Source organism: Cuculus canorus, chromosome 4, assembly GCF_017976375.1.
Source record: "Cuculus canorus isolate bCucCan1 chromosome 4, bCucCan1.pri, whole genome shotgun sequence".
NCBI lineage: Eukaryota > Metazoa > Chordata > Aves > Cuculiformes > Cuculidae > Cuculus > Cuculus canorus.
The window spans coordinates 30,671,764-30,697,898 of record NC_071404.1 but is presented as its reverse complement, the minus strand read 5'-3'; the positions used below and the strand labels follow the sequence as shown (position 1 = coordinate 30,697,898).

Sequence of the window (26,135 nt, the reverse complement as noted above, 5' to 3'; positions counted from 1 at the left end):
CCAGGTGCTGAGATGTACCAAACCCAATGAGATTCAGAAACAATGTTGGAGTTTAAATTTGGTCCAGGTTTCTGTTTTAGTCTGAGTCTTCCAAAATCTTCATAGCACAAATCATTCGTTATCACCATGGTACACTCCCTGTAGTTAAAATACAAATGAAATAAATTTTTGTAAATGTAATCATCTACTCCTATGAGACCAGTCCTAGAGAAACACACAAGCTGTGTCCAGCTCCACTAGCCAGCTTTCCTAATAGAGCAGAGGTAGGAAGCCCTGTGTATGCATGAATGTATCTGTATGCCTTGTGATTCCCAAGTCCTGTGTGATTTTTCCGGACAGTTTGAGTTGGTGTTAAACAAAGACTCACTGTGAAAGGGAAAAAGAATATACGAGTCGTCATTTGTGTGGATATTTTACAGCTCCTCGAAGAAACAGCTGACTCCTGCACTCACCGTATTTGTCCTTCTGTGGGGTGGATTCACTTTGTGTGTCTGCTTTTACAGAGGTTTTGTTCAAGCAAGCTATTGTCTTCATTATCTCTCTACCTTTAACCTGCTAGGAGCTTGCTGCTTTGGCATGCAGTTCTTACTGTGATGCAGAGTGACGTGCAGAAATTTGTTTTAGAGTGTGATATTCTAAAGGTCCTTTATATATAAATATGTTATTGTTCAGAATTTTCCCCCCACACCACTTAAAATTACTTGCATTGTAGTGAAATTATTATACACTTTTATTCTTTTTTTTAATACAACAAACTCCAGCTGCTGCTTCTAAGAATAAGCATAGAAAGTCTATTATTTACAGTAAATAACTGTTGGAAATCACAGCAAATGCTGAGCTGACCTTCTTGAAAAATTATCTTGCTGAGCTTTGATTTGCAGCTGTTTTGGCAATATGAGATTATAACAACACTTTTAAAACAGCGCTTGCCGAATCTGTTCTTCACCTGTTCAAAAATTGAGTTCCCTTTTATTATTACTCTTCCTCTTTTTTTTTTTTTTTTTTTTTTTTTTTTGTGCCAATGGAGATGCCAAAACTTTCTTTGGATACAGAGCTGGGACTGTACTTACAGTCTTTGTTAAAACTGGGGACAAGACTCCCAGCTGAATATGTGGGCTTTATCTAAAGACTCTAAACTTCTATGAAGTTTCTAATGTACGACCTAACATCAAAAGGACTGCAGAGGTGAGAGCACAGTGAGACATACCCACTGAAAAGACAGCTGTCCTTATATGAAAATAATATACCATTGTCCTTTGCATACCCGAGACAGAAGCAACAGCAACAAAAACAGTAGCAGCATAAATTAAGCATAAAAAAAGGACTTGTGCAGACTGTCAAGTTCTTCCAAGTCACCTCTCCCATTTAAGTTCTCCCGTAGGTTTTCTTGTGGGCACTCTAAGGTCCTAACTTTCTCAGAGGAAAAGCTTACATCAGCACTGTTGAAAAATGCCACTTGAATTTGCTCTACCCCTTCACTTGCACCTTGGGCTTAAAATAATGAAGGGGAGACCTGTGGATCAACTGAGGATAGTACCAGAGTTCTGAGAAGTCACCTATATGGTGTGATCCCACACAATATGCATTTAAAATGGAAATTAATCAGTAAGCCTTTGTCAGTTGCTTTGCTAAAACTGCAGTTTCTGCAGAATAGCTAGGATTTCTTGCATTTCAGAATATGGTTTTTTTTTAAATTCCTGAGGCAAAATCAAGACAAATAGTTCATTTGAGAGATTATCTATTGGTATAGAAAAAAGCTAGATTATTAATTACCTTTCCACAAAATAACACCATTCTCATTCTTTTCATTATTTCAGCTCACTCTTTCCTAGTCTCTGGAGGCTGAAATATTTTATAGACAATCACTTGAAACAGAGATGCTGTATGCAAGTACAACGATATATTAGGAGTGTGTCTGTGTATTGCTGTGTGCTCTGAACACCCAGTGGCTTTGGTGGGAGTTTTGGCTGTGCAAGGAATGCTGTATCAGGACCTGTGGGACAGTCAGGAATCTGTGGAGGACAGTAAATAATATATATGTGGTTGCTGCTTCGGAGCTGTAGTAAATTTTCTGCTCTCTGCCAACATTGTTTCCTCCCCCTCATCTCCCAGTCTCCCAATTGTGTATCTAAATAATCTCCTAAGGAAGGGAGGCAGTATGGGTTCCGCGCAGCTTGACTTGCTTTCATTTCAGTCCATATCTCACTTATGTTGTGACAAACTTTTAAATAGTCTGATTAACAGCCAAGGAGATTCTGTTTTTCATTCTCTTCCAGAGATTTGGGGTTTACTGACCTTTCTTCTTGAGACATTAGTGCTTTGATGGAGAGGCTATATTTATTTTACATAAAGCTAGCCTGAATTAGTTTCAGCTTTTGATGTTACATTGGAAGCTCACATTAACCTCTTTCCCTCTCTTGTTGTTTCATTTTTACTTTGTTTATTTTTCCCATTTTGCATATGAACTTTCGGTGAAAAGGAAGCATCTCTGGCATTTTGATGGTAATGTGTGTTTACCTGAGAAGTGCCAATCACTGGCACCTTGGTGAGCTAAACTAGAGGCAGATGGCTGTTTTGAAATAACTCACCAGTGGGAATAAGAGGGTGTTTGAGTCTTCATCTGTCTCTTCTTACAGATCTCCTTTTTCCAATTGACACTGCTGTAGTCAAGCGGGAGCATGATTTCCTGGACAGAGATGCTATCGAGGCCTTATGCAGGTAGGTGAGAATAAAATCACACTACATTTTGAAAAAAAAAAAAAAAAACCCTCTTCCTCTGTCTTAGAAAGTATAACTTGGGAAAATTGTAACCTCAACTGAACTATGTATCATTAAATTACCATTTACTTGAGACATTTTTATTACCCACTATCAGTATGGGGTTTTCATTGTAACAATATATTGGGTTAAGTAATGTTTAGGGATCTTATTTAAAACAAAGTTGGGAGGAAAGTGACAGGAGTATGTGACAGGTAATTCATAGGCATATTTTTATTATTATTCTTAATTCGCTTTCATTACTAATTCCCAGATTACTTAGGCATGTGAAAGCAGGGCTGTGCTGGCTACAGTACAACAGTAATATCAGTTTGCACACAGGAATTATTTTTTGGGAGCAGTATTAGCAAAGCTAGGCTGCTGCAGTCCATTACTTTCCTTTCTTGAGTTGGTGAGCAGCTATAAATACAAAATTAAAAAGCTCCCTATATAAGCCACCATGCTAACCTCAATGCATTGCCCTGTGTGCGTCCTGATCACCAAAGTGAATATTGGTATGGCTGTGAGGGATAATGTGAGCTAATCTGAGTTTCCCTCCACTGCAAAGGCTGGCCTGCCCCAGGCATGTGGTCCCGTTACATATCTTGTATCTTTGTGGTTTATGAGCAAAAAGATAGTTCTTGTCTGAGTTAGTAAATTAAATCAGCCGATGGAAAGGTATAATGAAGTTCAGAGTAGGTGTGAAGAATGGGGCAGGACCCCACAGCCAGCTGCAGGGGCAGGAGAAGGGATGGGTGAAGAAAAAGAGGAAGCAAGACTTGGCGGGGTGTGTGGCAACAGGCTTTTATAGAACTACAGCCTCAGCATTACCAGTTTCATCATGAGAGCAATTGCAATGGCCCCATCTGACAGTTACCCATCCATCAGTTCCCTCCTCGAATGGGAGTCCACAATCTTAAATGGAAAAAAAATGCCTTAACTTTTCATATCTATTACATGAGTGCAGTTTTCTGCCTCTGTCCTCCATTATGGCAGCTTTCCAAATTGTCTCCCAAATGAATGCTTTTGGATTATGCATGCATGATGTCTGCAACTCTACACGTCAGTAATTGTAATGAATTACAAAACCCTTTTAAGAAAGGCTTTAAGTTTATAGTGTTCTCATGCCATCACTGCTATACTTGGAAGGGAAAGAGAGGGACTGGAATTTAAAGTTCTTGAGAAATATTTACAAGATATTCAGACGAAGAAAACAGGTTTGTTGACCAGTCATTAGGAAGGGAAAATCCTAATTAATGTTAAATTCACACTCAACATGTGCCCTACTCAAATGTAGGGCACCTATTCCACTGATACAAAAATGTGATGCATGTCTGCCTATTTGTGTGCTCTGGAACTTGTGCAGTCACTGAACATAAAGTACGGCAATATGAATAAATGCTGGTTCCCAGAAGCATGGTCTTCCCTTGCCAGGAAAACAAAAGTCAAGACAGCATATTTTGGACATAGTGCTCACCTATGAGAATACTTTTTAACCTGGGATTATTTGTTTGTACGGGAAAAAAGGCAGCAGGTTATTTCTCACTGATGAAAGTAAGAATATGACCTCCATATCTCTTTGAGATTTGCTGCTAGTGTGGTTGATAAAAACAGTTGACACTTTTTCTGGACACAGAAGACAGCAAAAAGATCTGTATCCTAAGAATGGAAGCTTATATTCTAAGCCTTCTAATAAAGGTGAGAAAAGTAAAATTATATGGATCTATAGATACTTTGTGAAACTAGAAAGTCTTTAATAAGTCTGCTAATGGTAAAATAACCTCTTCACTTTCATCTTCAATTTTTTTTCCATGTAATATGCATAAGAATACACTGGTCTTACTGTAGCTTAAGACACAGACTTTTAAGGCTGAACTATATTTCTGAAGTCTGTGGCTTATATATCAGAGTAACTTTTTATCAGATAACATAAGAACCAAAGCTAAAGTTTCTCCAGAAGCATTCAGACCTCACCTCAAAATAAACCCGAAGTAATTCAGTTAATTATCATAATAGTGTCTGAATTTGGCCCTTTACCTTTTGTGTTAAATAAGAGCGGTACAGTATCACATTTCCACCTTTAGTTATCTTTTTTTTCCACATCTCCTTGTTTAATTTTGTAAAAATCATTAAAAAACATGGAGAAGATACATAAATGGAACACTTCTTTTCTGCCTGAAGCCTAGGTTTGTTTTGACTAATGACACAGTGAGTGTGTAAATATTAAAGGTTTTTTTTACCGAGTATCGCAGTTTCTTGACTGATAGAATAGTTTTGGAATTATTTGCATTTTCAGCACAGAGCTAAATGAACACTGTATGCAGTGGATAATAGCACTGAGAATCTGTTTTTTCTGTATAACAACCAGTACACTGTCAACACTTCTAATTTCCTTGTTCTAATTACTGCATGGGAAGAAATAATTTTGAAGAAGACTGTAGAAGTCACAGTGACAAGGATTTTTTTTTAAGTGTGAAGCATTTTGAATTGTAGTTTACATCTGAATAGAACTGTATAAATTGTCATTAATACAAGTAGGAAAACTAATGTAACTTTAAAATCAGCTTGTTACCAAATATTTTGTCAAATTCCTTTCTAAAAGGAAAAATATCAATAGTCACCACATTAAGGTTCTTCTTGAAAAATGTTAAGTGAAAAGGGGTCGAGGCTTGAATTACAAAGATAGCATATGGCACTTGGTAACAGTAGAAGATGGATGGTTAAAAAATGTCATTTAGAGATCTTATCATGAAATATGGGGTTAAAAATGTAAGAGCAATGACTCTACTTTCATTTGCTAGGTTGCTTCACGTAGTGACTGCACAAAGTACTGCTGGCCTTGGTTTTGTAAGACTTTATGTAGATTAATGACTGAGAATTTATCTCCAGAGGATAACTGGCTGCGTAGTGCACTGGTGACACTAAGTGCTGAAACATGCTTACCCTAAAGGTTGTTGCTAAGTACAAAATACATTATTGTACACCGTGATGTAAATCCCATTTAATCTCCTTGTGCATCACCAGAAAACTGCCACGCTATCTATGTAAGAAATTTCTTAAATCTTTTACCATCAGGACTTCACATCCATGAAATCAATTGTAATGGACTGGCACAAGCAGCATTCACTACTTGTAGGATTTGGTTTATTGAGAGCTGACCTCCTTTGCACGTTAGGACAGGCAGATAAATCCCGGGAACTAGGGTAGAGGCTCTCCACTGCAATGAGACAGGAAAGCCCTTGCGTCATTAATTAGTTACAGGTACAGTGGAGTTGGGGTTTGCCTTGTAAGAATTTAAATGCATCAAGAAAATATTTTAAACTTTAAAGCTAAATTTTACAGTTACTCAGCTTGAGAATTGTCATTTAAAATGCAGAAATCTAACATTCTGCATTGCTACCATTTTTCTTACATGCACAGTATGAGAATTTTCTCCATTTAATGATAGTAGAATGAATTACCAGTGGTTATAGCTGGCATAGAACTGACTGTTTTCTAGATTAACAAAGACTTTCTGTTATAAACCCATTAGCTGAAGTCAGGTGTTCAAGCTGTAACTTCTGATAGTGAATGCCTTGTTCAGGCAGCCTTTTTTCAAAGAATTTCAGGCTGAACTAGTTTGGCCATTTCTGAGGAGAAGACTAGAAGTCCATCATTTGCTCATTTCTGAGAAAAGCTTCAGTGCTGTGTGTTTCGGGTGTGGCAGGTTCGGATTTCCAGTGTAATTGCTGCTCGGGGCTGATCCAGGCCAGTCTCAGCTCAGAGGGGATGGGACTGAGAAGCAGTTCAGTTGCATTTGTCACCCTTGGAAGAAGGATTTTGCAGAGCAGCTTGAAGGAGAGTGAAAGCTTGGGTAGGAGTACATGGAGAGCAAAGAAAAGTCATGTCATGGAGATACAATGCTCCGCAGGAGCAAGATACCATCGGGATGTGAAGATGTGTAGGGAGGGGGCTGACTCAAAGGTATTTATTTGCCTGATGGGAAAGAACATTATCTTGCCATCCGGTAAGTGGCCAGGATAGGAGGCATTGTAGAAACTGAGACTGAGATAGCTAGATGGTGAAAGTGGCTGTTGCTGCTGTCTGCAGAAATCATGCCCAGTCCTTCCATCTCCCATCTTGTCCCCATGAAAGTGTTGCTGAGACAGGTTTGGGTAGCGTAAGACTAAAGAACGAGGCAGACCTGCTGACTGTCAATAGGGAAACGTTAAGTTGAATCTATACCTGGGAATGGAATTACAGGAGAAGGTCCAGAGCCAGAAGATAAAATTGCAATTGAGTTTGATGAGGAGATCTGTAGAAAATGAATGTGTGCTTATGTGCTTAGAAAGTATCCCAAAATGTATGTAAAGTGAAGTTTAATGGAAGTTGTATAGGTAATACTCATCCTGGCAAAGCCTAAACTTTGTAAGCCTAACTTTGCAGACTCAATAACGTGTTTGAAAGGCAGTTTTGTATATTGTACTGTGTTTTTGGTGTCTGGTAGCTCAAGGAACTGGGCACTGCTGAACTTAAGCAGAAGTTAAAGCAGGATGTTTGATGTATATAATGAAAGTTGCAGACCTGAGGCAATCACTGCAGAGCATTTAGGTTTTAAAAGGGAAACTGGTTTTGTGATGAAATCATGTTAGATGTGTAACAGAGCCTTTATTTGCCTCACTGCTATTGTATTTAACCTCTCTCATTGGGGGTTACCTTATCTTGCCTTCATACTTATTTTTGTGAGGTGTGCACCGGGAGATTTTTTTCTTAAATGCCCTCTGTGGAAACAGAGGTCTTTGCTCTACCCTTTCCCAGCTATTTCAAGATTTTTATTTGAGTAGGAGAGAAGTCTGTGGATGTAATCTTTGTGAAATCAGAGACTGTCTTTATTAGTGGTCAGACAGACTGGAGCTAGATAAAGCCTGATACAGGGATTCAGTGATAACTTCTCTCCACATAAGTCAAAGGTTGCAACACTGTGAAATTTGTAAATTATTACACAATATAGAACTGAAACTAGTTTAATATTCCCTGGTCTTGTGGTCCAGGAGTTTGAGAGAAGAATGTTTTTATAGCAGAGAGCAAGAGGCAGCTTTCTCCTGCTGTGTGGCCTTTTAAAAACTAAAATACCAGTTTTGCTGTGTAGCGCATAGATGGGACACTCACCCTTCACTCACACAGTAAATACAATTCCTTTGAAATTCACTGGACTTGTGCACGTACCCACCAGCAGGAACTGGCAGGACTGAGCCTTCTGCCTTTTAAATTGAGAGCAGAGACGAAAATAGAGAGATCCTCCTAACTTTCCTAACCTGTCACTGCCCTACTATTTGACATGGCAATTCTTCCTGATTCTTTCCTTTTCTGCTGTGTTGTGGCTGTCTCTAATTATAGATCAAACTGCCTTTTTTTTTTTTTACTTCATGACTGCAGCAAACACACCAGTAGGAGTTTTTCCATTTTCTTTGATGGCCTCAAGATCAGCCCCTGTGTAAATACCATCTGCAACTAATCCTATGCATTAAAAGCGAGGGGAAAGAGGAAACTAGTAATTCTTCCTGTGCACACATTTTCTAGATTCAAGTTACAAGTTTCATGAATCTGAAAACACTCATCTGAATCAACAGGTCAAGTCAGCATTTCTTTTTCGTTTTCGAAGTTTCTGATATGGGCTTTTCTTTACACTTTGCTCAGACGAATTATGTGGAAACTATATAACTTCTTTCAGAATGATTAGGCCTTTTAAAGCTCAGTTTTGCTCCTGTTGAATTTGGCCTGCAGTCTGGCTGAAGAAAAGAGGCAGCTTTGCTCCTCTGCCTTCTCCCTGCACACACTATGCTTCACACAGCTCAGGGAACTGATCTGGGAAAAACTCAACCCAACAAAGTATTGAAAGCTTAGTTTTCAGCTTGGTTAGTCTCCTGATCCAATCCACAGTGCAGCTTCATGAGTGGAAGTACTAACACAAGTGACCAAACCGTCACTTCCACGTAACTGTTGCTTCAGCTTTTCTGCCTTCTGCGTTGCATCCAGCCTGTCCCTGCCATTTGCTTTGCCATAACATTAGCATTTCTCTAACCACGCTTTACCAGTGTGGATTTAAGCTGAACCATATATTTCCCTGGAGGAGTTTCTGGGGAGACAAGGGCTGAGATTAGGGCAGGAGGACACCATGGCAGCCTACACTTAGCTCAGGATTGCATATTGAACATTTTGGGGAGACAGAGAAGAAAGATAACTTCTTTTTTTTTTTTTTTTTTTTTTTTTGAGGGATACTTGCCAGATCATTAGCTCTCCAGGGAACAGGAGGATATTCGCATACATTCATACGCTACTTCAAGATATGCATGCAGACTGCTATCATATTTCACAGGGAGGCTGGTTAACCTTTCTTCTGCAGCAATTTATTTTTGTTTAAATTCTAGTCCTTCAGAACAACATTTTTATGTATAAAAGAAACTTTCAGTTTTGGAAGGAAAAATCAGGCTGTGTTTTGTTTCCTTTTTTAAACTGGTGCCTTGTCTTGTCTGAGGACTGTACTGAAAATAATAGAGACCTAACAAGTGAAAAATAAGTTTGCCCGTGTGAGGTTTTAGCTTATAAAATACTATTTTAAACCAGTGTGCTTTTTTCACACAGGCATATGTACACAGTGTTAAATATGAAGCCTTTTCCCTTATTTTCATTCTGTCAAGATTGATTGTTTCAGAGTTTGAGTATCTGCTATTTGAATAAATGTAATTATTACAATTTGTTGGATATAATGTAATTCTCAACTTAGTCCAATTTTCCCTTTACTTCTCTTTACTTTGATTCAGGTAATTGTGACAAATAGTCATCCCTCCCCCCTCTGAAGTTAGAATACAACCAGATGTAATGGGTTAATGGTTAAGTATAATTAGGGCTCTAATTGAAACTCTGCTTGTAGCTATTTGTATGCAAAGCAGTTTGGGGACAGCCTTCACAAAAGCTTTTGAACTGGAATAGCCTGTGTCAAAACACCAGAGTGTTCTCTTAATACTGTTTCCTTTACTTTGCAGGCGCTTGAATACTTTAAACAAATGTGCAGTGATGAAGCTAGAAATTAGTCCCCACAGGAAAAGGGTAAGTTCCTTTAACGTTTTGTGTTACAGCATTGTACGTTAATTAAACTGGTAAAAAAAAAACCAAACAAACAAAAAGGAGATTGCTTAGCTGTAGTCTAGAGTAACCTGGCAAGGACACTCAGTTAAAACTCTGCTTACGTTTCATTTTGTGATTTCATTGAGTGAAAACTGCAGAGCTTGGCCTCAGGTAAAGGTTATTTGTCTAGCTAAAACTTCCCTGGGATGTTGCTCCCAGTCTGAAAGGCACTAGGCGTCTCTGCCTGCCGGTGAGGTTGTCTGTATTGAAGCGTGTTACCTGCACTCAGGCAGGATTGTAAAGATGTAGGGGGTCTTGACTACCTGCGATGAGCTGATGTGAATGTTCATCTTCACAGTTCTGGTTCTTTGCCATCACATTAGAATTGTATTACTTGATTGGAGCATAGACAGGATCGGTGAGATCGGTGAGATCCTGGCCTGCAGAGGAGGGAGACAGTTCTTTGTAGGACTGGGTGAATTGTTTCCTTGCTTCTTAGTTACGTTGCTCTAAATTAAAGCAGTAGATTTATGGAATAACATCAGCTACTTTTTTTTGGAAAGTTTGCTCTCTTCCAGAGAGCTCAGCAGGAACTAAAAGTGTTTCCTGAATCTTCAGGATCTCAGTGGAGCACAGTGAGAAATAAGAGCATATCTACTGTAATTTCAGTAAGGTAGTACCGACAGAAGCTGAGTTGCTGGGGTTTACTAGTAAGGTACCACTCAAGAGTTGTCTTAAAACTTTGTGTGTGTCCTAGGAGGGATCAGTAGTTGATATCCCCTGGGATATGACAACTGTAGATAAAGATGACTAAGCTAAGGCAATACAATGCTGCCCTGCCCTTAACAAGAATGCATACAAATGTCTGAGGTTGTTTACCAGGAATTAATCCCCTCTTTCCCTATCTGTTTGTGGTATGTTGGAAAGAGCATCCAAGCTCCAGAAGATAACACTCTGAGGCAGCATATATAAGAGCACTTTAAAAGTAGGAGTAGACAGCTGGATTGCCATTTATGACCACCAGAAGATTTCTTCTCCTTGTTCCTGAACCTTATTAACACTGGAATGATCAGTATTGCTGTCAGAGGTCAGACCAGACCCATCTTCAGGTCCACACCCCACATCTTCCGGAGTCTAGATGTTACCTTTTGTTTCAATCCTTCCTGATTTTCTTTCATGACCCATGTTCTGGCAGATGAATTTGGATCCTATTCCCTTTTGTTGCTGACTTCATTAAAATCGATACTTGGCCTTTAAAGCTTTTTAACACTAGGGAACAATTATGTGACAGAAACACAGGTTTCCTTATGTTTGCATTGACCTCTTTGCAGATTAAGATCATTTTACTGCTCCTTTTTTTCAGTTAAACCATATTCACCACTGAACCATCATTATTATCCATTGGCAGTTTCAGGTGACTTTTTTCCTCCTGAAAATTTTAAATAAGCAAACCAGGCCTCTTAGGTTTTCTTCCGAGACGTGGACAGAAGTAGTTGGTAGTACCTGGGACACAAAGAAAATGATGCCTGCTCTGTGTCCCTTGTGTGTTTGGTCATAAAAAATAAATATGGTGTTTCACTTGTTTTGCTGAGCTGATGTAATGTGCCATTAGAAAAACAAAACAAAACACACAATAAAAAAATAGGAGAGGATCGGGAGCTAAAGTGTGCATGAATAAAATACTTAAAATACAAATGATTTTCTTATTTTTCAGAGAATAAGTGTTATGTTCCTGGCACACAAATAGTTACATCTTGGGGCATGCATGGGAGTTTGACTTTAAATTAAAGCAGTCTAAACAAATGAAGTGAAACTCACCGTGGCAAATGAACTGCAAAGGTTATTTTATGGTTTCATAGTGGCATATTAAAAGATCTTCATTAGTTTTATTCTTCCAACATGAAATTTTTTTAGGTATTTGGAAGACCAGATATGTCGGGATCATTCCCTTTCAGTATTTAGCTGAAAAGATTGTAGGCATAAGTGATGTATATGTAATTGTACCCTCAAGCATTATTCGTATGTCAAACAGCCTCAGTGGAGATGTTATTTACAATTTACTTACGTGCTACACTGTCAGTAAGCTCTTGCTGCTCACTATCTATGAGTGTTAAAGCTTGCCTGGAGCGAGATTGAAGTAGAAACTTCACAGGACATTCTTAACATGTTAGCTGCTAGCCTGTGGGAGGAAGAGTGGACCAGGTAAGAGCTGGGAGGCATCACACTCTTGCAGTGCAAGTTTCTTTTGCTCTCTCATTAGTCACAGCTAGGAGAACGTTCAGACTTCCCAAATGGGTAAGGAATTAAGCTGCTACAGTTCAGACTGTGTGAGAAACATCTTGTAATTGCAAAGAGGAGTATAAACACACAGTCACTATCAACAGAGTGTAACTTTGGAGAAAGTCCAGAGGAACCCCAACCCCTAACTGTCTCCGGTTTAAAATTTTATGCATGCCAGGAATTTCCATTGATCTGAGAGCTCTCCACTGTGACCAATTAATTGAAGTCTATGGACACTAGGGGTTTTAGAAAAGAGCAATTTAAAGGAGATTGTACTGTTTGTTTCTTTTTACAAAACATATATCTTTTGTATTTTAAAACTGTCAAAATATATTGCCTGTCCCATGTTATCTTTTCTTGTGATGGTCTTTATGGCCTAATCTTCCTCTCCCTGAAGCAAAAGGCTGGTTTTTGCTTTAAATTCAGTGAGAACAAGGTCATGCTAAAGCTGTTAAGTGGGCATTGTATTTAAATGCAACCACCTTTACTGTTTAGGCAGTTTGCAAGCAGTACTTTCAGGGTTCCTCTTCCTTGCAGAGTGAAGATTCAGATGAAGATGAACCTTGTGCAATAAGTGGCAAATGGACTTTTCAGAGGGACAGCAAGAGGTGGTCAAGGCTTGAAGAGTTTGATGTATTCCCTCCAAAACCAGACTTGAATACCCCCTCCCCAGAAGCTCCTCACCTTACTAATGCAGCAAGCCGTGAGAGTGTGCTAACAGACCTCAGTGAGCGCCAGGAGGTGGCTTCCGTTCTGAGCATCAGCAGCACCAGCAGCCACCATCCAACCCTGCAGAGTGAGGCATCTAACACCAGGACAAACTCAGTTGTGAGCATTTGTTCATCAAGCAATTTCATAGCAAATGATGACTCTTTCAGCAGCCTGCCCTCGCCCAGGGAGCTGAATAACTTCAGCTTCAACACGAAAGCCAATGAGAAAAACACCAAGTCTAAAACAAAGAGCTTGCTCAAGAGAATGGAGAGCTTGAAAATAAAGAGCTCTCACCATGGCAAGAGCAAAGCTCCTTCAAAGCTTGGCCTTATTATTAGCGGTCCCATCCTGCAGGAGGGCATAAATGAAGATAAACTGAAACAACTTAACTGTGTGGAAATATCTGCCCTCAATGGCAATCACATCAGCCTCCCCATGGTACGAAAGAGGAGTGTCTCCAATTCCACACAGACCAGCAGCAGCAGTAGTCAGTCTGAGACAAGCAGTGCTGTCAGCACACCCAGTCCTGTCACACGAACACGCAGCCTTAGTGCGTACAATAAAAGGGTGGGCATGTATCTGGAAGGCTTTGATCCCTTCAACCAGTCAACGTTCAGTGATGTGATGGAGCAGAACTTCAAGAACCAGGGAAGTTTTGCAGAAGACACAATTTTTTTTATCCCCGAAGATCATAAGCCTGGCACTTTTCCCAAAGCACTCTCCAATGGCAACTTCTCTCCGACAGAAAGTAACACCTCTGTGAACTGGAGAACAGGGAGTTTCCATGGACGTGGCCATCTCACCCTCCAGAGAGAAAATAGCGGTGACAGCTCCAAAGAGCTGGATATGGGGAAAAGGCGCAACTCCTCTAGCTCAGTGAGCAGCCGCCTCAGTATTTATGACAACGTGCCAGGCTCTATCCTGTATTCCAGTACGAGTGACCTGGCCGACTTAGAAAATGAAGACATATTTCCAGAACTCGACGACATCCTGTACCATGTCAAAGGGATGCAGAGAATAGTAAACCAGTGGTCAGAGAAGTTCTCTGATGAGGGGGACTCTGATTCGGCGCTTGACTCCATCTCCCCATGTCCTTCTTCTCCAAAGCAAATTCACCTTGATGTAGATAACGATCGAACAACACCAAGTGACCTTGACAGTACAGGAAATTCATTGAATGAAACAGAAGAGCCTTCAGGAATGCAAGACAGGAGGGACTCTGGGGTGGGCGCATCGCTGACGCGGTCCAGCAGGTGAGATAAGCGCTGGGACTTTGAGTGGCCCTGGTAAGGTCCCCTCTGCACAAGTGCCTATTTAGTAGCTGCAGCATACACAGTTAAGGTTCAGCAGAAGTTGTGGCCATTCAAGCACATGTGTCGGTTCCCACCACCTCCCAAAACAATTATAGGTGAGGGATTTATGTGTGCAAGACTTGTCTTTAGACAAGTGGTTCCCACACTTAGTAGCTGTGTGGTTATATGTTCAGCCTGACTTGTCGATCAAAACCAGCCCTCTTGAAAAGATGGCATTAGGAGCAGTGTTAAGGCAGTCTCGGGGGAAGGTGATTCTTCAGACTGAAATGGTGTGTGGGAGGCAGAGGAGCCTCAAGCGGGATTATTCACTTTTTAAGTTGGCTAAGAGGACTACTATAAGTATGGTCCAGTTTGTGTCAGCGTGTAGTAAAAGCCTTGATTCTTAGACTGTTTCAAAAAATTGCACTTTTCAGTAGCAGGCTGTTTCTTAATAGCATGCTAGGACATCAAATCTGAGGGGAAAATGACATTTATTTACTTTCTTTACTTGGTTGCTGTAGGTCAGTGGGGAACTAGGGCAGCTAGGTGGCCTCCCAGTTTCTGTCGGGAAATTTACCATGGGATGGATGACTGTATTTTGTAGTGTGACTAGAGCAAGGAACTGGACACCTTCTAGCTTTGTTTCTAGTTTCTCTTTAAAACTGGTACAAATCATTTACGACCAGATTTCTGCTGTCATTTAGTCGCCTACAACTGTTCGTATAAACTTAATGGGACTCATAGAAATGCTTAGTTACCATTTGATGGGTTCTAAATATGTAGGCCATTTTTTCTTAATGGAATTTTTTGACTCTCACTGCCTTAATACTGAAAGGGCTTCTGAAAAAGGGGTTTGGAACTCTTGGAGGATTATCTGATAGAGCAAGACCATGTAGTCAACACTGAGCTGTGGGTCAGCATGTTCCCATCTGAAGCACCCACATGTGCTGCATTGCACCAAGTGAGGTAGAGACACTGGCAGCTGATGCCTGTGAGATATCAGAAGATAGCAGCTGCCAAGTCAAGGCAGCCTAGCAGTGCGTTTGCAGTAATTCCTGCGTGTATTTTGCAGGGACGTTTCAGTGATCAGTCCTTGCTCTGTCCTTCATCTTCTCTGCAGGCACAGGCTGAGGTGGCACAGCTTCCAGAGCTCCCACCGGCCCAGCCTCACCTCAGCGTCACTGCAGATCAACTGCCAGTCTGTCACGCAGATGAACCTGCTGCAGAAGTACTCTCTCCTGAAGCTGACCGCTCTCCTGGAGAAGTACACACCTTCCAACAAGCATGGTTTCAGCTGGTAAGGGCATAGAGCTGTGTGTAGATGGGCCAGCTACAGGAGAACGATGAGTTGCTTGTCCCAGGCAACTTTTGAAAAGATGTAATTAATCTCTCATTTTCCATATTTGCACTTCATCTAACCTCTGCTGACAGCGATTTATGTGGATGGTTTCCCCACACAGGGCTAAAATCACTAATCCTTTATCTAAGTGTAATCTTATTCGTCTTGAGAAGATTGTTTACAGGGGACATGGTAGGGAGTGAAAGCAGTGAAATGCAGCCCAGCTTTCCGAGCAGGGAGATGTCCACCATCCATGGCAAAAGAAGGACTGGTTTTATATTGAGGCAGTTAGCTAGCAGTGGCATAGACCTTAGTAGATGCTGGCTTTTCTTAATTATACAGAGAAACTAGTGAAAATATTTAAGAATAAATATGTCACTAAATGAGTTTCTTTTAGTTCTAGTTTCTGATTAGCCAAAATCCACCTCCTCTCCTTAAGGCAAATTAAATCCACCACTGTAAATCCAGTTAACTTGCAAAAAGATCATGTGGGGAGTGGGGTGTGAAGAAAGATTGGGAGAACCATGGAGTTTTTTGTAGGCAGCAATTTCTGCTATGGCCAGGTGTTTGTAACCCAGTTAAATGTTTTTTGTCAGAATGAAACAGAAAACTCTTTTATTATTGTATCTGCAGTACAGCCCGTATAACTTTCAGGATGCAAAAGGCGCAATAAAATTTTTCTTCCCCTTACTATAGGCCAGCCTCCTCCCTTCCCCAGGAGTCATGGAGCGTATTTAGCTTCAGCATCAAAGTACCTCCTGTTCAAAGGCTGTTATTATGTCAGCTTTTCTAAATACAGAAGTTGTTTGTTCTGAAAGACAGAAATAAGTATTGACCAGTTACCCCTGCATGCTTCAGATTCTCAGTGGAGTTCGCAATGTGTTTTTTCACATTCCATTGGCATGTTTTTTGACAAAGCAAGTATTATTCATACATATATCAATAATGCCCTAAACTACTGTGTGGCAATACAAATTGGTTCTGTTTTACTATGTAACAGATTAGCCAGCTGTACATCTAATGCACTGTTTGTGTAACTGTACTGTATACTGAAATGTTAAATAGGTCTCCCTGTTTTCCAGTGCTACTGTGTTTTTCAGTTATTGCACTGGACATCAGGTTTTTTCCCTGTTTAGGAAAACGATCTCAATGTTTTCACATTTTAGTGGCTTTTTTTTTTCCTTTATGAAACCAATACTCTTGTGGGCTTAAGAGTAAATCATTCTTTTGTATTTAGTAACTTTTTCTTTAGAGTCATAAGCAGATGGAAAGGCTTCTCATTGAAACTGGAGTGGGAGGTGGGGGGTAACAACAGTCACTGGGTGACAAGGAGGGGCAATCCCTCAGAGGGGTTGTTTATAGCGCTGAAGTTTTTAGCTGACAAACTCAAATGTATTACATCAGTTCCCTGCTGTTATGCACACTGGTGGGTGGTGGACCCAGTTTGAGAACTTTGCAGAACAAGTAGTTGACATACAAAAGCTCATTGTTCAAATGCCCATCTTTCCTCAAACCTAAAGAAGCAGTGTTATAAGGGGTCACTGACCGCAGGATTTATTTTGACTCTTTTGCAATTCAGTCTGGCCCCTGCAGTTTTACCCTATATCTTTTGTCCCACTAATATTGATGGAGTAGCACCACATTAATACTTACAAGCAGCATACTGCCCTGAATGTCAAGCCTTTCTCTTAGAGAAATTCTATTTTCTGTCCTCTACCCCTTCCCAGCCCTGAAAGAATTAGCTAATTTATACTGTCACTACTCTTCATATTACTAAAGAGTTTCACTTATTTTGACTTTTTTATTTACTGGAAATACATAAGATAAATGGTCAACAGAGGTTTAATTTTGTTTCGTCATTCTCTGCTTAAATAGGGCAGTACCAAAATTTATGAAGAGGATAAAGGTGCCAGATTATAAGGACCGAAACGTGTTTGGAGTACCACTGCAAATTAACGTCCAGCGCACAGGGCAGCCTCTTCCACAGAGCATTCAGCAAGCCATGCGGTACCTCCGCAACCACTGCCTGGATCAGGTGAGTTTTGTTGTAGTCTCATTCCACATGCATGCAGCAGTCAAAACTCGGCCTTTCATTAATTTTTATTGTTCCTGGGTCAAACTGAAAAAGTACAGTCAAAGGAGAACAAAGTGGATAATTAATGCAAGGAAAGATTTCTATGAAATTAAAATCCATACATATGAAGCAAAGGAGCATGCTTAGATTTCAAATTTGCTGGACTTATTGCAAATATATTTACCTTTTCATATGCTTTTAGGTTGGACTCTTTAGGAAATCTGGAGTCAAATCAAGAATTCAGGCTTTGCGTCAAATGAATGAGAACTCAGCAGAAAGTGTCAACTATGAAGGCCAGTCTGCTTACGATGTAGCCGACATGTTAAAGCAATTCTTCCGTGATCTCCCTGAGCCTCTAATGACCAACAAACTCTCGGAGACCTTCTTACAGATATACCAATGTAAGTACTCAGATTTCTATGGCTAGTAAGCAAATGGTCATTTGTGCAGTAAGGGTAGAACTTTCTAATATTGCTCCTCTGGGCACTTCGCTTTGTATATGTTAGTCTTTGCCGTTCTCTAGTAGCCATTATAATTCAGGTTGCCTCATAAGGAACTGATTTTTTACATTCCAGTTGTATAACAACTAATAGCACAAGTTCTTTTCATCTTTCTCTGTAGTTTGGGAACAAATATAAATCCTTTGTCACTCCCTTTAAAGTTCTCTATTCTCTGAGCACACTAGATACTACAGCTTGAAAAAGCCACGCCTGATGTGGCTAGGTAGAGTTGCTGTGCAAACTACACGAACAGAGTTTGGGTCTTTCAAGGGGATTGGAATACACTAAATTATTGAGGGTTTTTTTTGCAAGATCAAGGCTGCCAAAAATTTTCTCTTTTCTTACATTCTCCTATCATTCACCACAACTTTTGAAAACAACCTTTTAAGTTGAAAGCTTTTCTGTTACTGACTTGTAGCTATTTTACTGGTAGGTACCATAAACAGAAAGTGCTTAGAGTAAATCACATTAAAAATAGAGTTTATTGATGCACTTGAAAAGAAATAATTAATCTTTCTGAGGCAGCAGGTTCAACTCCAGGAAAGCTCTTTTGTGAGCTGGATAAGTTGATTTCAGTGTAGATGGTAATTTTGTGCTGAATCTTTCCAAACAGCATGTTGTCTTTCAAATGTTTTCTTCAACATTGTTTCACTGCAAATGCTCTCACTTTATAAAATGGTCAAAGATGAATTAATGTTCAGTGACCAGAACTCCAAAGCTTTTTGAAATATTCACAGGGATCCAAACTGGTTAATGCACTATGGGCACCTTGCTGATCCTAATACCACCCCAACTCTCTCCCCGTGTGTCGTTCTCATGGTAGCAGAGCTACAGCAGAACTTAGTGCAAAAACACCTTCTTTGAGTCCTCGCTGTATTTTGTGCTTTCCTTATGATAATAGTTATAAAAATGTTATAGGAACTTCCTTCAGAGCTCTGTAGGTGGAGGTGACAGTTTAAAATACATACGTATTTTAACATACATACTGTTATTTCAGTGCATGCTTTTTTTTTTTTTTTTTTTTGTGTTTGGATTCCCAAGACTGTTTGTGGAGAAAATTAATCAGCCTCTCCATATCCACACATGTTAAACAGCAACACTTTGTGGATTTAGTGTCAGAAAAACTTGACAGCATTGCAGAAATACCTATTCCTTTCCTTTTGCAGGTGGTAGGTCTGAGGAATCACCAGAGATGGTCAGGAAGTATTATCTCTGTGTAATGCAAAGGGCTTTAAAGCAGCTGTGAATTTTGCTTCCGTGCAAAGGACAAAAATTTTCCTTTGCTTTGGTGTTACACACCAGGCTGCGCACTGGAATTGTCTGCATGTGGGTTAAATGTGCTTTGAACTGATTGAGGGGATAGTGTGAAAACCAGAGTTCTTTTGCTTTCTGATTTTCACCTGCTAGCCTTACAAAGTTGCTGAAGCCCGAAGCAAATACCAATTAAATATCTGGTTAGCACTATGTGTGCAATGAGACATGGCATGAGGGTGGTGTGGTGCTAAAGATGATATAAATGCTCCAGGACTCTGATGTTGTCTTCAGAGGTGGCTTGTTGGAAATCCCTTTATAAGAAGCAGATCTGGTCTGGATTATTTCATCTTTTTGTTCTCTTCAAGTTTAGAGGAGAGGGCCTTATATAAAGACACATGTCAAATTTTTCCAATGGCTGTTTGTTGTTAGTAACCAAGGAGCCATTTAATGGTATGGGGCTTCACAGCGTTGACTTTCTTTTTCCACCGTGTGACTTTGAATGATCTGCTTAGTAAAGCAACCCTCTGTGTTTGGTAAATCACTTTTTGGATATTTTATGACATCATTGTTGAAAAGGTTTGCTAGCCAATTTACTTAATTAATTCATCTATTCTAAAATGCATTCATGTTTTGAATTTCTTTGAAAGCCAAAGAATTTGTTAAATTGTCTGGACTGTTTGCTTGTTCACTGCCTGACTCCAGGCTTCTGTCATTTTAGTGCATCTGCGGGAGCATGTAGCTGTTGAAACTCAATCTAAAATTAACTTTGGCCTAGGCACAACTTCTTGCTTGCACTTCTTGTGAGGCAGGAAATAGCTGAGGGTAGTAAAACTGGTGGGTTAAAAAAAATTCCTTTGTGTTTCCTATGAATGGTATGCATCCTGAAGGAAATCACTTCAAACTCAAATCAAGTATTTGAAGATGGAGTTTGCTTTGGGACATACTCATGCTGTGTGTGTGGAAATCAATGGGCTGATGAGAGAATTACTAATATTATGCAGATGTGCCAAAGGATCAGCGTCTCCAGGCCATCAAAGCTGCCATTATGCTTCTACCGGATGAGAACAGGGAGGTCCTTCAGATTCTCCTCTATTTCCTGAGTGACGTCACAGCTGCAGTGAAGGAAAACCAGATGACACCAACAAACCTGGCCGTCTGCTTAGCACCTTCCCTCTTCCACTTAAACACTCTGAAAAGAGAGAATTCTTCCCCAAGGTACGTCTCTGGGGCGCAGGGCTCATTGCTGCTGGTCCCGTACCACAGCTAGCAGCGATGTGCAACAGGCATGGTCTAGCATTGACCCTACTGCACCTCAGATGTCACCAGGTGTAGAACAGTTATGGGATCTTACCTTTTCTTAGAGATTAGTTAAAGTATAAGCAAGTTCGTAAGAAGGAAGAAGTAGGGGGCAGTCCAAAGGAAAATTTAGAGAGAGTAGTGAGAGAAGTCAGTAACGTGCCAAGATTTGGTCCCAGGCAGCACTCCTCTAAATAGCCAGCAGCTTAGGGGATCCTGCTGTTTTCTTATGAAGTGTCTGAACTGCTTTGCATTAAATAACTGGATTTGTGCGTATGTGCACTCTGTTCCCTTTTGAAGAGTGATGCAAAGAAAACCAAGCCTGGGAAAACCCGATCAGAAAGACCTAAATGAAAACCTGGCTGCAACCCAAGGGCTAGCTCATATGATCGCTGAATGCAAGAAGCTTTTTCAGGTAAGACATCTATATGCAAAACCGATGGGTAGAATATTGGCCAACAAGGCTTAGATCTACAGTATAATGGAGAGCTAGGAATTGTCTTTGTTTTAATAGATTTTAATACATGATAAATAGCTTTTTAAAAAACTTTCCATCCTGTTCTGAGTGGATACATGAATTGGAAGTGGTGCCGGAAGAAGAGAGAGTTGTTTTGTTGGCACTGATGCTCAAAAGTCATGAAGCAGTTGTGGAGTTTGAGATATTTTTGTTATACCCAAGCTGCATTAGAGATGTTTTTAAGCTTTTATTGTGCAGCCATGAGGATCTGTGAACCTCAGTTCTAATTACAAAGCAAGAAGCTATTTCTAGGAATTTCAGTGCTCATTTTATACTTAAATTCCCAAGAGTTAGCAAGACTAGGCCATGAAAGTGACCTGGAACAGGATACTGTCAGACCATAGGTTGAAGGGTCTTTAGGAGCTAAAGCATACTCCCTCTAGGGCTCAGGATGGAGAACCAGACAAGTCTCGAGTTCTGGTTTTCCTCACTGTTGTCAAATCTTTTCAGAGCCCACAACTGAAGACATGCCTGTCTCTTTTCTTGTGGTTGACAACTTCCCCTCCTTCATTGAGTCTGCAGGATAAACTGTGCTGTAGGAATGGATCCGAGTTGTGTAGCAAAGAGGGATACTCCACAGAGAAAAATAAGACACCCCATAAATGAGACACTAATTTGAATTAAATCAAAGTCAGAAACTTTAATTTTGCAATTTCTTCACGTTGAGTTGTTGACCTGACACATACGTGTCCCGACACTTCCAAAATTAGTATGCCCATCTTTCTGTGGCTATGAAGCTGCTAGTCTAACTCTGTGTTTTGGGGAGACAGCAGCAAGAGGATGTTTTCACTCTTGTCGCCCCTCAGATACCCGAAGAAATGAGCAGGGGCCGCAACTCATACACAGAGCAGGACCTGCGTCCCCTCAGCCTTGAGGAGCTCCGGGGCAGCAGCAGCACCACTGAGCCCTCTGACTACCACTGCTACCTCCAGGACTGCGTGGACGACTTGCTCAAAGAGATGAAGGAGAAGTTTAAAGGCTGGGTCAGCTGCTCCACCTCAGAGCAAGCAGAGCTAGCCTACAAGAAGGTGTGTACCCTGTCACTCATGGCGCTGTAGTTTTTTAGCTTGTTTTCTCTAGTACCAGCAGGCTTTTGACATAGGATGTTACAGAAGGTTCAGTGCACACCTTTACTTTATAGATAGATTTAAGGAAAAAAGCTTTAATCTTTTGCCATAGTTGCACCTAAAGCCAACATGTCTTTCAGCAGTAGTCAGCCAACATGCACTGATCTGTGTTCTTCTATTTATCCAGCCCAGGAATATTGACTGTATTGCATTTACATGCCTTCACTTAACATGTGCAAAGTCTCTACAGGCTGACTGAAGCATCTAAGCACGGTTACCATACAGGCAGTAGGAAAGAATTTTCTTGGCCCTTATCTTGCACAGCTGCAAGCTAGCACAGATAGAAGTGTTTCAATGAGATTTAAGATATGTAGAAAATAAGACTTGGAGAATTATGATACTTTTCTGTAGCATCATGATTTAATAGTGGCCTATACTGGAGAAGATAACTACGACATCAAAATAATTTGGAAGTCAGCATGCAGATGCCTTGGGCTCTCAGGAAAACAACCTTAGTCTCAGCTTACAACAAGATTAGTACAATATACACATATATGTGTGTGTATTTAATTTGCTATATTTAGTCAACGGACAATTAGAAAAGAAAGTGTAAGAATAGTAAAACTGAAGACTGTACTGATTTTTTGCAGGTATGTGAAGGTCCCCCACTACGGTTATGGAAAACTACCATTGAAATCCCAGCTACGCCAGAGGATGTTTTAAATCGTTTGCTTAAAGAGCAGCATCTTTGGGATGAAGATCTTATAGATTCAAAAGTAATTGAACCTTTGGATAGCCAGACTGATATATACCAGTATGTCCAGAACAGCATGGCACCTCAGCCAGCCAGAGACTTTGTAGTCTTAAGGTAAGACTTTTATAAGTGGTGATGTTGATATCCTACACATATGGCAATCTTGCATACAATTTCTATAGAATGTAAGTTATATAGGTAAATATCTGCTTTTGTATGATTTGTAGTCTTATAAGATGTTTTAATTACTTTTTGTCAAATATAAGACTTTTCTCTTCCTTTTTTGTCTTAGAACGTGGAGGACAAACTTCCCCAAAGGAGCTTGTGTGCTTTTAGCAACTTCAGTGGATCATGACCGTGCTTCAGTAGCTGGTGTCAGAGTTAACGTGCTCCTGTCTAGGTATCTGATTGAGCCCTGCGGGTCAGGAAAATCAAAACTTACCTACATGTGCAGAATTGATTTAAGGTATGAATTTCCACATTGTTCTTTACCAGTGGTAACTTTTCTTGTATAGTTTCCACATAGCACAAAATTTAGATAGTTCATCAGGCTTTAGCATAGCCAGTGGTATGTACTTCTCAAAGAGATGCACACAGGTCTCTGTAATGTCAAAGAAAGTTGGCTTCAGTGCACATCTAGTAGCCGGTATGGTTTGTTGCTTTAAAAGACCCCAGTATGTGCTCCACCATACCTATTGGTACATAATCCCACCCCTTCCTCTGGCAGATGTATTTGGATGTGAGGACATGTTAATTTTAATATTAAGTTAGTAAAGAAGACCAGGTTCTCAAAACTTCTCATAACTTTTCCTCATGATAGCAAACTTGTTTTTGAACATTTGTATATTAGTGAGGCTAAACCGAGCAATAAGCAGTAAAAAGGAGATTTCCTAGTCAGGTATTTAACCAGGTAGCTATGTATTTGATTCTGCTAAGAAAATGCATGCACGGTTACTGGTACCCACTTCATTGTTACTTCTTTTCCACACATCAGGGGCCACATGCCAGATTGGTACACCAAGTCCTTTGGACACTTGTGTGCATCTGAAGTTGTTAAGATACGAGACTCTTTCAGTCATCAGAGTCTTGAAAACAAGGAAGTAAAATCCAGGTGACTACTGAAGAGGAACATCTGTGTGCTCCACCCCTCAGCAACGTAGACATTACTTAAAACTGAGGTTCGTCCACTGCAGACCAGACTAGTGTACTATCTGCAAATCATGTCATGAAGGGGTGACAGCATGAGAACTTGACTGTGAGCATAACTATAGGACTGTGGCCATACCATACACTTTAAAGCTGCTTCCTGTCTGTGTAAGGTCTATAGTGTAGGCCTCGACTGGAATACATAGGAGGACTGTGCAAAAAAAAAAATTTAAAAAAAATTGTACTATTAGAAGGTTTGAATTGCTTCTGAGAAGCAAAATTCTTTAAATGCAAAATATATTATGAAATATGGTGAAAGCTCATCATTCCCTTGTGAAATACTTAGCATTATGTACATACCCATGTCATTTTATTTGTAGCGTGTTGATGGACTGGTGTATCCACTGGAATAGTTGGTACTCTTCTATGTGTTCTCACTGAGATAAGCAGAGAAAGGTTTGCACAGAGAATGAAGTGTGAATGAGTGTGTTAATGATTGAAAGAATAGCAGAAGTTGAACTTGAAATGTGTCTGGTACACTGATAGGCAACCAGGATGGATTTTGGTATGCTGGATACAGTTGAACCTAGAATGGGACTTCCCTGTGGACCAGGAGTAGCCATCCTTCCCATGTGCCTGTTCTGCATTTTCCTCAGCTCTAACCTTGTTAAAAACTCTAAGCAGATGTTACAAGAGGCTTGCTCCAATTATTGTCCACTCCTTATCCAAATCATCTTTTAGGAGTGATTAGCAATTCTATAGCAATTTTAAGTAAATACACTTAAGCAACACAGCAGCTTACAAATGAAGTGTCTATGCAATGATGAAGAGAGCCAGTAATGTAAATTGTTAATTTGCCAAAACATGTTTGTTGCTTTTACTCCTACCTGCATTAACTATAAGTGTTTTAATGAGCAATGAGCTTTTATGTATTTTACTATATTCTGACGGCTCAAGAGGAAAAAGTCAACACTGGAGTTGCGGTGCCGGGAGGTAACGGGACTCCTGTAGAAGCATGTGGGGTGGGGTGGCTAGGAAGAGTTGCATGAGCTCTTCCCTTCTTTCCTTCCTTTGCCTGTTTTCCTAAAAGCTGCACATTATCACAAACAACTTGGATGTGAAAAATTTGGAGAGTTTTAGTTGGGGGCAGAGAGAAAGGTGGGCTTTTGTCATGTTTTTTTGTTTTTTTTTTTTTGTGGAGTTTTAAACCTGTTGGGATATTCCCACCTCCGTGAGCATCAACCTGTATGAAGTAAGGAAGTCTTGAGGTCCTCTGGTAAGGTGTCTTTCTGTAGGTTTTACTGTAAAGGCCAAGATTTGCTTTTGAGGTGCAGTATTAAGTGATAAATGTATTTTGTGGCTAGGGTATGAATGTGTTGCAAGATGGAATTTTGACTGAGACTTTTTTACCATTGTCAGTATTATTTTAAGCTTTTTGATGAAGAATTTTTTATTATGGCAAATAATGTAGTCCTTCCAGTAACAATGTTCCTCATGAGTAGGAAAAACTTGTATATTCTTCTACATCAAACACTATTGAATTTGTAAAATTGTATGTTGTACATACCATTCTATTGTAAACATGTATACTTGCCCACAGTGTACTGTCAAACATAGATAAAGCATGATAAAGATTATTTAAAATATACTTGTATTTATACCTCAGATATTCTTTTTGGGTTTTTGTACCTCAAGTATGTTTTCTATTGTAAATGTGCTTTACATGACCATGACCTACGTGAGAGAAAGGAAAATGTTCTAACTTGCTACAAACGTCTGTACAGAATATACTCAATAAGTGCACTATTAAATGTTTAAAATTGGAGAAGTATAATGGTTTTTATTTTATTCTGCATCCTTCCTTCCACCCTTGTGCCCAGAGGATGAGACATTTTTGTTACCAATAGTCTTTATATATTACTACACAAATAGTCTTTATATACTACTACTGACAATATAGCAACTTCTGTTTTCTCCCAGGCCTATATTTATAGCATTGTTAAAGGCAGGTACCAAAGCAATTTCAAAATTATTGCAAGACAAG

General features: G+C 39.9%; 1 protein-coding gene across 3 annotated transcripts in view; it reads left to right on the top strand.

Moving 5' to 3' along the window:
• DLC1 (DLC1 Rho GTPase activating protein) overlaps positions 1–25,914 on the top strand; it is a 221,963-nt gene extending 196,049 nt beyond the window's left edge. For all 3 annotated transcript variants that reach the window (XM_054065280.1, XM_054065281.1, XM_054065282.1), the window contains 12 exons: positions 2,637–2,718; positions 9,780–9,843; positions 12,679–14,105; positions 15,265–15,441; positions 17,359–17,518; positions 17,760–17,958; positions 20,313–20,526; positions 20,908–21,022; positions 21,931–22,152; positions 22,842–23,059; positions 23,238–23,411; positions 23,940–25,914. In XM_054065280.1, coding sequence (XP_053921255.1) covers positions 2,637–2,718; positions 9,780–9,843; positions 12,679–14,105; positions 15,265–15,441; positions 17,359–17,518; positions 17,760–17,958; positions 20,313–20,526; positions 20,908–21,022; positions 21,931–22,152; positions 22,842–23,059; positions 23,238–23,411; positions 23,940–24,060 — 3,173 coding nt within the window. In that variant the 3' untranslated portion in view covers positions 24,061–25,914. The remainder of the gene's footprint in view (positions 1–2,636; positions 2,719–9,779; positions 9,844–12,678; positions 14,106–15,264; positions 15,442–17,358; positions 17,519–17,759; positions 17,959–20,312; positions 20,527–20,907; positions 21,023–21,930; positions 22,153–22,841; positions 23,060–23,237; positions 23,412–23,939) is intronic.
• The last annotated feature ends 221 nt before the right edge of the window (positions 25,915–26,135 follow it).